Below are 11,945 nucleotides of genomic sequence, written 5' to 3'. Positions count from 1 at the left end.
ATATAGTAGGGCTGTGGTATTGAACTCTTACCCTACGAGGTCCGAAGCCTGATGGTTTTCTGTTCTCCCTGATAATTAATTGCACCCACCTGGTGTCCCACATCTAAATCAGTCCCTGATTAGAGAGGAACAATGAAAAAATGCAATTTGAAGTCCAGAGTTGAATTTGAGGGTAGTATTGTGTCGCAATATAATTGTGTTCAGGTTTTATATAGATACTGTGACTCCAAGTATTGATTTGCTAGGCAGTATTTCTCATCATTAGATCTCGTTCTCTTTAAAAAAAAAGGTGAGCCAACAAGTTTAACCCATTACTGTATCTCCAAGACTGATCAACACTTGTTTTGTCATGGCTCTCTATTGTCCCTCTGCAGCAGACAATGTAAGCAATGTTTGGAATATCGACTCGACAAAATTGCAGTATCGAATCGAGATACATATAGAACCTATCATATCGGCATCGCAGTACTGCGATAATATTTTATTGTTAAGTCCCTGGCAATTCCCAGCCCTAGAAAATCACGTCAGCTCTTTTAAGGGCATTTCAATCTGCAATGCTTTGTAGGTTGCAACCTTCCGAAAAACGAACATATTAAGAAACCCGTGACTAAGCAAGCATTGACTGGGCTTCTGGTACAGTTTGTAGTGTGCTAGCCTTGAAAGCCAAGGGTAGGGATTTTGATTCCCATCTGACTTTTTCCGATTTCAAGAGAGAATATAACGGTTTATATTGGCGTTTCTGTGTAATGCTTCAAAGTAGCCACCCGTTGCCTTGACAGCTTTGCACACTTGGAATTCTCTCAACCAGCTTCTGATGACCTGGCCTCCACAATCACCCGATTTCAACCCAACTGAGATGTTTGGGATGAGTTGGACTGCAAAGTGAAGGAAAAGCAGCCAATAAGTGCTCAGCATGTGTGGGAACTCCTTCAAGACTGTTGGAAAAGCATTCCAGGTGAAACTGGTTGAGAGAATGCCAAGCGTGTGCAAAGCTGTCAAGGCAAAGGGTGGCTACTTTGAAGAACCTAAAATATATTTTGATTTGTTTAACACTTTTTGGGTTACTACATGATTCCATATGTGTTATTTCATAGCCGATGTCTTCACTATTATTCTACAGTGTAGAAAATGGTACAAATAAAGAAAAACCCTTGAGTGAGTAGGTGTGTCCAAACTTTTGACTGGTAATGTGTGGGTGTGTATATATATATATATTTTGCATTAGAAAAAAATTATAAAATTGATACCAAATATAGATATAAAATCATCCAAATTGTTAAATAATACATTTACAATAATCGTCTCAAAGTCAATTTCAGGTCTTGTGAGCAGAAACTTCAACATTGTGAGAAACTTCCAGCGTGTGTTTACCGTAAACACGGAGGTTAGTTTAATATAGTGGCCAAATAGGCTACTGTGGCTATTTGAGCATAATGTAGGCCTAGCAGAGTGGTCTACCAGTAAAACCAAATGCATTCCATAACATTTGCACATGGAAATAGCTATTTACAGTGCATTCGGAAAGCATTCAAACATTTAGACTTTTTCCACATTTTGTTACATTACAGCCTTATTCTAAAATGTATTCAATAGTTTTTTACCCTTCATCAAGCTACACACAATACCCCATAATGCCAAAGCGAAAAACTGAAATATCACATTTACATAAATATTCAAGCCCATTACTCAGTACTTTGTTGAAGCACCTTTGGCAGTGATTACAGCCTTGAGTATGACGCTACAAGCTTGGCACACCTGTATTTGGGGAGTTTCTCCCATTCTTCTCTGCAGATCCCCTCAAGCTCTGTCAGGTTGAATGGGGAGAGTCGCTGCACAGCTATTTTCAGGTCTCTCCAGAGATGTTCGATTGGGTTCAAGTCCAGGCTCTGGCCCTCAAGGACATTGAGACTTGTCTCGAAGCCACTCCTGCGTTGTCTTGGCTGTGTGCTTAGGGTCGTTGTCCTGTTGAAAGGTGAACCTTCGCCCCAGTCTGAGGTCCTGAGTGCTCTGGAGCAGGTTTTCATCAAGGATCTCTCTGTACTTTGCACCGTTCATATTTGCCTCAATCCTAACTAGTCTCCCAGTCCCTGCCGCTGAAAAACATCCCCACAGCATGATGCTGCCGCCACCATGCTTCACCGTAGTGATGGTGCCTGGTTTTCTCCAGACGTGACGCTTGGCATTCAGGCCAAAGACTTCAATCTTGGTTTCATCAAACCAGATAATCTTGTTTCTCATGGTCTGAGAGACCTTTAGGTGCCTTTTGGCAAACTGCAAGCAGGCTGTCATGTGCCTTTTACTGAGGGGTAGCTTCTGTCTGGCCACTCTACCATAAAGGCCTGATGGGTGGAGTGCTGCGGAGATGGGAGAAAGTTCCAGAAGGACAACCATCTCCACAGAGGAACACTGGAGCTCTATCAGTGTGACCATCGGGTTCTTGGTCACCTCCCTGACCAATGCCCTCCCCCCCCCCGATTTCTCAGTTTGGCTCGGCGGCCAGCGCCACAAAGTCTCTTGGTGGTTCCAAACTTCTTCCATTTAAGAATGTTGGAAGCCACTGTGTTCTTTGGGACATTCAATTTCGCAGCAATTTTTTTGGTACCCTTCCCCAGATCTGTACCTCGACACAATCTTGTCTCGTAGCTCTATGGACAAGTCCTTCAACCGCATGACTTGGTTTTTGCTCTGACATGCACTGTCAACTGTGGGACCTTACATAGACAGGTGTGTGCCTTTCCAAATCATGTCCAATCAATTGAATTTACCACAGGTGGACTCCAATCAAGTTGTAGAAACATCAAGGATGATCAATGGAAACAGGAGCTACATTTTGAGTCTCATAGCAAAGGGTCTGAATACTTATGTAAATAATGTTTATTTAATTATTAATATATATATATTTTTATGTACTTTTTACCCCCTTTTTGTGATATCCAATTGGTAGTTAGTCTTGTCCCATCGCTGCAACTCCCATGCGGACTCGGGAGAGGTGAAGGTCGAGAACCATGCGTACTCCGAAACAAGACCCCGCCAAGTAGCACTGCTTCTTCACACACTGCTCGCTTAACCCGGAAAGCCAGCCGCACCAATGTGTGGAAGGAAACACCCTACAGCTGGCAACTGAAGCCAGCATGCATGAGCCCGGCCGCCAGGAGTTGCTAGAGGACAAGGACATCCCAGCCGGCCAAACCCTCCCCTAACCCGGACGACGCTGGGCCAATTGTTCTGCCGCCGCCTCATGGGTTTCCTGTTTGCGGCCAGCTCCGACACAGCCCGGGATCTGTAGTGACGCATCTAGCACTAATCAGTGCCTTAGAATGCTGCGCCACTCGGGAAGTCACCGTTTAAAAAAATATATACATTTGCAAACATTTCTAAAAACCTGTTTTCACTTTGTCATTATGGAGTATTGTATGTAGATTGATGAGGATTTTTTATTTGATCAATTTTAGAATAAGGCTGTAACGTACTAAAATGTACTGTATAAAACATTGCGCTTGCCAACTTGGTTAACTATGTTACCGGTTTCAATACAGCAACTGTTTTAGACAGTTTTTTTTAACCAAGCCAGAGAAATAAATGTTTTAAAATCAGTACAGAGTGAACGAACAACAAAACACTGTGCAATGAAAGCTTCCTGTCACCACCAGACTTTACATTTAAATAGTGTCAAGATAATGCTTTCATGTCAGGGTTTGTAGTGTAGTGGTTAACATCACTGCCCTGGGATCTAAAGGTCCTGAGTTCTCCTCTCGGAGGAGAGATCGACATTTCTCTTTCGTATATAGATTTGACACCCCCTCCCAGTCCCAACACATACAGAGACTGACCGGGGCGCACACGCAAGCACGGTGTGTGCTTATTTTCTATTATTAGAGGTCTCTTTAAAACACCTGGAGTCGATTTACAGACCGGTGTAAAATTTAAAAAAAATCCCCATCAAAATGCGTCAATTTAAGCTTGAGATATGTTTTTGCATGGGCTGCGTCTCAACCCACCCCATCTGCCTATGGCGGGCCTTCCGCCTCTGCAGTGGAAGGTGGCCGAGCAACGGAGGCGTTTATCAGACCATGAGACATCCCGAAAATCGGTCTTCAGAAGAAAACATCTGTAGCGTCCGAAAGGTTTAGCCAAGAAAACTACTATGACCACTCCATGGAAAGGGGAGACTCATGTTTTGCTCTACGACTCCCACAAGTGTCACGGGACTTGTCTGAAGGTAACCAGTACTGGTTATAAAAAATTTATGGAAGTATGGAGGCAGTTGTGCCTACCCAAAAAGAGGTTAAATATGTTTAAAAATAATAATATCCTGAGCTCTCATATCTCCTAGATATAGGACAAACACTTCAAAACCTTGTTCCTTATTATTTATTTTTTGACTGACTTTTTTGCCATTTATGAATGTGTTATTCAATGTGTTTCTATGGGCTAAAAGCCTAATTCTATATTTTATCCCCTCAAAATACGTTTTATACCTAAAGGGTTCCTAAAATTCTATATCAAATGGTCAAACTGTGGATCATTTAGCTATCTTAAAACAATTCCATGTCAGCTTAGAACCCCCCCCCCCCAATAGCATTGAATTCAATAGCAAGGGAAGCCAGCGAGCATTTGGCCTCCTTTGATAAGAAAATAATAGTCAATCAGTGTTGAGCTAAACTGAGTGAGCTAAACTTTGAATGGTCCTGGAGTACCATATTTATTTATTTTTTTAAGTGTCAAGGGAAGACAGTTTTGATTTCACACCAATCACAATAAAAGTAAAATGTCATTGTGTCGTTGTCCTCCAGTGGCTAAAATCGTCCAATTCCTAAATTAGCCATGGATGAAGATCGGGATTTGGACTTGTGGTTTTACTTAATTCTCCGTACCGGCTAATGATTATAATGACGATTCTGATCTAGCCATAAACCTGGCCTTAGATGATTGAAGTTCAATATGTAGTAGGCTAATGTTAACATGCTGGCTCATAGTTGCCCATGAAATGAAGTTAGGCTAGCGATCAAGCAATTTAGCCAGGTAGCCTAGGACAACAAAATCTAAACGTGTGTACTATATGATGGAGTCATAGACCGTTTCAGCAACATGAAAGAGGATGGTACTGGCGTTCCTCTACAAGTAGTGAGTCACACACAGAAATCAGTGCCATGTACAGCCACAACATATTTAGCTTATAGTTGATTGGACAAAAACTTTTGGTATTTTTAAGTTGTCACTCTATTAGACTAAGCATAGGTGATTTGATGTTGAAATGGTGTTGGAATAGTGGAGGCAGCTCCTGTTTTCTTTGCAACTTGCGGTAACTCTGGTTCTAAATCAACAGCTGTTTTAGTAGTCCGAAAATGTTGGAAGCAAACCTTTTAACCCCTTTCCCCCCCCAATTTTCGCCTAAAATGACATACCCAAATCTAACTGCCTGCAGCTCAGAACCTGAAGCAAGGATATGCATATTCTTGCTACCATTTGAAAGGAAACACTTTGAAGTTTGTGGAAATGTGAAATGAATGTAGGAAAATGTAAAACATTAGATCTGGTAAAAGAAAACACAATGGCAGCAGTGTTTGTGCAAAGTTTTAGACTGATTCAATTAACCATTGCATTTCTGTTCAAACTTATATAAGACAGCCCAAATGTGCCTAATTGGTTTATTAATACATTTTTAGGTTCATGACTGTGCACTTCTCAAACAACAGCAAGGTATTCTATCACTATAAATAGCTACTGTAAATTGGACAGTGCAGTTAGATTAATTAGCGCTAGGGGTCAGAATTGTTTTTTTCCCTTCAAATAACGTACCCAACGTAAACGGAAATTTTCTCTGGCCCAGATCGTAGAAAATGCATATAATTTACAGATTAGGATAGAAAACACTCAACTCAAAATATTGTCTGAGAGAAAAATATTTATTCTGCAAGGGAAATCCTGAGAAGAATTAACCCAGAAGTGATATTTAAAAAAAAATAAAAAATCTTTGTTTCCTTTCCCCTCTAACCTCCATTTAAAGGGGTATCAACCAGATTATTTTTCCAACGGCTTCCTCAGGCTGTGACCAGGCTTTAGACATAGTTTCAGGCTTTTATTTTGAAAAATGAGCGAGATGTTTCAAAAGAGGTCAGGTGTCCTCCGAATATTTCCTGCGCGAGAGAGAGGGGCTCCCCATTTTCCTTGTCTCTCTTAATGAATAGGTTATGCTCCGGTTGAAATATTATCGATTATGTTTGTTAAAGACAACCTGAGGTTTGATTATAAAAAACATTTTAAATGTTTCTACGACCATTTCGGATACTTTTTGGGATTTGTCGAACGGAACACGGCTTTTGATTTTTCATCATAACACGCAACCCAAATGGCGTTTTTTTGTGATAAAAGTCATATTTATCGAACAAAAAGAACATTTGTTGTGTAACTGGGAGTCTCGTGAGTGGGAACACCCGAAGATGATCAAAGGTAAGCGATTAATTTTATTGCTTTTCTGACTTTCGTGACCATGCTAATTTGGGGCTAGCTGATTAGCATTGAAAGCTACACTCACAAAAGCTTGGATTTCTTTCGCTGTAAAATATATTTTCAAAATCTGACACCATAGGTGGATTAACAACAAGCTAAACTGTGTTTTGGTATATTTCACTTGTGATTGCATGATTATAAATATTTTAAGGAATATTTTTGAATTTAGCGCCCTGCAATTCAGCGGTTGTTTAGGAAAGTGAACCCGTATTCGGTATCCGTAGATCAGAGAAGTTAACAAGAATTTAAGCTTTCTGCCCATATCAGATATGTCTATGTCCTTGGAAATGTTCTTGTTACTTACAACCTCATGCTAACCACATTAGCCTACGTTAGCTCAACCGTCCCGCGGGAGGGACACCGATCCTGTAGAGGATTTATTAAAATTAACTTGCTTGACCATGTTGAAAGTCAAGTAACTGTTTGTTACATGCAATGTTCTTTGTGGACTACACCGGACAAATGTTGCTTTCTGGCTTTGTGATGAAACAAACATGTAGCTGGAGTTATTCTGCCACTGTGTGACTTGTCTTCTTATGGTCTCGGCCTGAGGCCTATATATCCCAGTGGCATATGAATTCACAGGTTAGAGCAAACAACGCATTTATCACAACACAGGTTGTAACAAGCCCCTGGCTTGGCTTCCCCAGTGATCTTGCCCACGTACTTGTACCGGGAAACAATCGGTTGACCACCTCTAAATCCGCACATCTGCCGCCTCCTTGGGTGCATCCCAAGTCGTTTCCACCGAGGTGGATGACTAGGATGCCAGGGGGAGAAGTAGCACAGGCTCTCTGCTGGCGCAGAACACCGAGCAGTTTGTGCCACTTCATGCCTTGCTCTCCGAGCCAACTAATTTGACAGTCAATAAATGTAAATAGTTAGGCTACATGTTGATTATTTGTGTATTTTCCAGGAGCTTGCTCGATTGTTTTGTTAAGAGATCAGGGAAATGTTTCCCAGTTTAGTCCATATAGGTTTCTGTTTTTTCGCTTCCCTCTGGAAAATCAGCTGTTAATATTAAAGCAATACTAATTATTTCTAATACTAATTATAATTAACTACATTATTTCTGTTGACATTTGTCAATGTTTTTTTTTTTTTCCACTTTACAGTATTTCTGTGTTGTGCTGCATTATAAATGTTGTATAATAATGTTGCATAAACAACTTGCGGTGTAAAAAGCAAGGAAAATAAAAACAAAAAAACAAAGCTTTAAATGATAAGTAGGCATTGGTTGGAAACCGAAAAAGAAAGAAAATTCACATGCGTACTTCACCCATGCGCTGCCAAGGTTTCGTAGCACACTATAGTCTAATGATAAACATTATTTTAATAGCAGGTCACTGTAAAGTCCATTATGCCGCTGAAGAGTATGAATTAGGCTGTTTGAGAATGTTTGAATCCTAAGCAACCTGCCTACACATGGTTGGAAGTAAAATAGACCAACATAGCTAATGTAGTAGGTCAAAGCTGTGTGCTGGAAAACCTTGGTAGCGCATGAGTGAAATACGCATTGGGTGCTCATGTGAATTTATTTTATTCTTCGGCTTCAAACCAATTCCTACTTAAAACATAAATTTGTAGTTTTTAATTATACATACACACCTTTAAATATATCTACAGATATACATCTATAGATTTATGGGCTAATAACTTGCAAATATCAACAAATGTGCACACTCGACTCTGCACTTTGATCTGATAAGCACACCCACTAGCGACGGTGGGATACGGGAAAATACCGCTCGACCTACAACAAAATCCCTGACCCAATCTTGCAAAGTTAGATTTGTTTTGTTGCTTTCAAAGGGTTGGTGATATGTTGATTCAATCACAAGTCCCATATTAGAGGGAAACGCTGATATAAATATATAGTGTAAACTAACGGAGTAATCTTGCGCATCTCTGCGTGGGCTGGTATTTCTTCTGCGCGACAGTCGTGGGGGGAGGTGGGCAGCCGGGCACGCACGCAGCTTAGAGGGAACTGCATGTAATCTAATGACTAGTCACTGCTGTACATTGATACATTCCAATCTGTAGTGTACTTACATGGGAGGGAAAATTGCAAAGTTGATGGGGTGAGCCACTGACGGGGAGGGTGCCTGGTCCATGTAAGTGGGGTTCCCACTGGACGGCTCAGGGTTGGGAGTAGTGAATCTACAGGGAGGACAGGAAGCACAATCACATTAAAGCTACAGTCTGGGATTTGGGAAGCCGTTTACCCATTGATTATTGAAGAATATAAAACTTAGAAATGCTTCATGAGTCTTTATCATAAACCAAAAGAAAAACAAAGAAAAGTAATTTTAATTACAAATCGCCATTTGATAGGATAGAGGCTAGCGCCAGATTTGGAATGGGGTATTATCAATTCAGTGTGTGGGTTTAGAAATAGTAAGAAATTGTTATATGCACGACAATATACATACTCTGGCACAACCTGCTTGATCTGTGGTTTGACGTAGCCATCCACTGCTTTTGCTGAGAGAAAATGAGAACAGCCAAATTTGAGACAACTTATTTTAGAAACAAAAATAAAGTTAAGGTGAAGGATGAGGAGGAGGGTACGTACAGAGGGGAGGGGTGTAGTACTTGGAGAACACCTCGTCCTTGGGCCGGTCGGGATAGAGGAACATGAGGTGGTTGAGGTCACTGATGCGGTCGGCTAGTGAGCGGATGGAAAAGTCTTTGGTGGTGTACGGCATGAGGTTCCACACCAGCCTCTCCCCTGGAGAACAAGATCATAGAAAAATATCCTTTCAACCTCAATGAGCCTAATCTGGCTAAATTGACATCAAATTTGTTTGAGGGAGAGACCTGGACTAAGGCGACAGAGAACATCTAAAAAGTCCATTAAGTAGCTTTGTGTACGACCAGACAGTGAAGACATCAACACTATGAAATAACACATACGGATTCATGTAGTAACCAAAAGTGTTAAATCAAAATATATTTAATATTTGAGATTCTTCTAAGTAGCCACCCTTTGCCTTGACAGTTTTGCACACTCTTGGCATTCTCTCAACCAGCTTCATGTGGTAGTCACCTGGATTGCATTTCAATTAACAGGGGTGCCATGTTAAAAGTTCATGTGGAATGTGTAATTGTGGAATTTCTTTCCTTCTTAATGCGTTTGAGCCAATCAGTTGTGTTGTGACAAGGTAGGGGTGGGTAACAGTAGATGGTCTTTTAACAAATACGACTAAGTCCATATTATGGCAAGAACAACTCAAATAATCAAAGAGAAACGACAGTACATCATTACTTATGACATGGTCAGTCAACATTTCAATTTCAAGAACTTTGAAAGTTTCTTCAAGTGCAGTCGCAAAAACCATCAAGCGCTATGATGAAACTGGCTCTCATGACGACCGCCACAGGAAAGGAAGACCCAGAGTAACCTCTGCTGCAGAGGATAAGTTCATTAGAGATACCAGCCTCAGAAATTGCAGCCCAAATAAATGCTTCACAGAGTTCAAGTAACAGACATCTCAACATCAACTCTTCAGGGAAGACTGTGAATCAGGCCTTCATGGTCAAACTGCTGCAAAGAAACCACTACTAAAGGACACCAATAAGAAGAAGAGACATGCTTGGGCCAATAAACACGAGCAATGGACATTAGACCGGTGGAAATCTGTCCTTGGTCTGATGAGTACAAATTTGAGATTTTTGGTTTCAATTGCCTTTGTGATACGCAGAGTTGGTGAACGGATGATCTCTGCATGTGTAGTTGCCACCGTGAAGCATGGAGGAGGTGGTGTGATAGTGTGGGGGTGCTTTGCTGGTGACAGTGATTTATTTAGAATTCAAGGCACACTTAACCAGCATGGCTACCACAGCATTCTGCAGCAATACGCCATCCCATCTGGTTTGCGCTTAGAGGGACTATAACTTGTTTTTCAACAGGACAATGGCCCACACACCTCCAGGCTGTGTAAGGGCTGTTTGACCAAGAAGGAGAGTGATGAGTGCTGCATCAGATGAACTGGCCTCCACAATCGCCCAACCACAACCCAATCGAGATGGTTTGGAATGAGTTGGACTGCAGAGTGAAGGAAAAGCAGCCAACAAGTGCTCAGCATTTGTGAGAACTTCAAGACTGTCTGAAAAGCATTCCAGGTGAAGCTGGTTGAGAGAATGCCAAGAGTGTGGAAAGCGCTACACAAGGCTAAGGGTGGCTACTTTGAAAAAACTAAAATATATTTTGATTTGATTAACACTTTTTTGGTTACTACATGATTCCATATGTGTTATTTCATAGTTCTGATGTCTTTGATTATTCTACAACTTGGAAAATGGTCAAATAAAGAAAAACCCTTGAATGAGTAGGTGTGTCCAAACTTGACTGGTACTGTATATTTTTCGTTATTGAAACATATTTCAAAACGGTTTTGATGGTAGAATGATTCTCTACAGTGGTTTTCAACCTGGTTACTGCAGGTGGTTTTCACAACGCAAATTGTTTATAACAATAAGCCTTTAATTTTTACATTCACTGCTAACATGGACCAAATTTGACCGGCAAGATGTTTTATGTAAAAAAAAAATTATACAAAAATCTGACTATGCAAATGGTGGTTCCTCAAGAGCTTCTGAAGGTAATTTGGTGGTCCCTGGAAGGGAAAAGTTCGGGAACCGCTTATTTTGTCACAAACTAAGAATCTGATGAACATTTTAGAAACCTGGAAATGGTGGAACCATTTCTACATATTGCTCCAACAGTTTTACAGCTAAAAATGTTTACATCAAGTCACATATTAAGATCATATGCATCTACGTTACGTTAGCCGTTTGTCAACCAACTGAATAAATCGGCAGCAACGTTCTTCCTGCCTCCATTACCTACACTCCATCACACGATGTGGACAACCATGCATGGGCTCATGTTTTGGTCCGAAAACACTCTGCTTACTCCTAGGTGGTTAGTAGAGTACAGTACCTGCTTTGTTAGGGTTCTCTGCCACCCAGGCGATGGTGATGCCCCCGATCTCAGAGTCACTGAAGCGGAGCAGGAAGGTCCCGTTGGGCTTGGACATCAGCATGTCCTGGGCCTGCTGTTTGTTCACAAAGCCCAAGATCGCCCTGCGTAACATGAAGACGCAGTACGTAAACATACACACTTGCGTACGCAGTACACGCGCACACACACAGTATGAAAGTTAACGTGCACGCAAGCACTCACACAATATGTAAAAAAAACTAAAACAAGCACACACACGTTGCCCTATTTCATGGCACAATTCTAAAGACGCATTTTCACAATAAGAGCACGGTCAAAAGGCTGCTTATTCAACTCCTTCCTTTCATCAACAATTGTCTAATAACAGGGTTAATGGAAAAAGCTGAGGCTGCACGAGCGAATTGAACCGCCCCGTCCCACAGATGTTACAATGTGTGTGGGCGGTAAATTCGATTGTCGTTTATTACAG

At 41.2% G+C, this 11,945-nt stretch overlaps 1 protein-coding gene across 4 annotated transcripts in view; it reads right to left on the bottom strand.

The window, feature by feature from the left end:
* Positions 1–11,945, bottom strand: part of LOC139570470 (signal transducer and activator of transcription 5B-like) — a 42,977-nt gene that overhangs the window by 5,935 nt on the left and 25,097 nt on the right. For 3 of the 4 annotated variants that reach the window (XM_071392357.1, XM_071392359.1, XM_071392358.1), the window contains exons 15-18: positions 11,456–11,598; positions 9,086–9,241; positions 8,943–8,994; positions 8,563–8,670 (exon numbers count right to left, since the gene is read on the bottom strand). In XM_071392357.1, the coding sequence (XP_071248458.1) occupies positions 8,563–8,670; positions 8,943–8,994; positions 9,086–9,241; positions 11,456–11,598 (459 nt within the window). Of the gene's footprint in view, positions 1–31; positions 116–8,562; positions 8,671–8,942; positions 8,995–9,085; positions 9,242–11,455; positions 11,599–11,945 lie in introns of all 4 variants that reach the window. The other variant, XR_011674076.1, reaches the window with a different exon arrangement.

The sequence above is a fragment of the Salvelinus alpinus genome, chromosome 3 (genome assembly GCF_045679555.1).
Source record: "Salvelinus alpinus chromosome 3, SLU_Salpinus.1, whole genome shotgun sequence".
NCBI lineage: Eukaryota > Metazoa > Chordata > Actinopteri > Salmoniformes > Salmonidae > Salvelinus > Salvelinus alpinus.
Note: the sequence above shows the minus strand (reverse complement) of the source record. Positions and strands in the feature narration are given on the sequence as shown.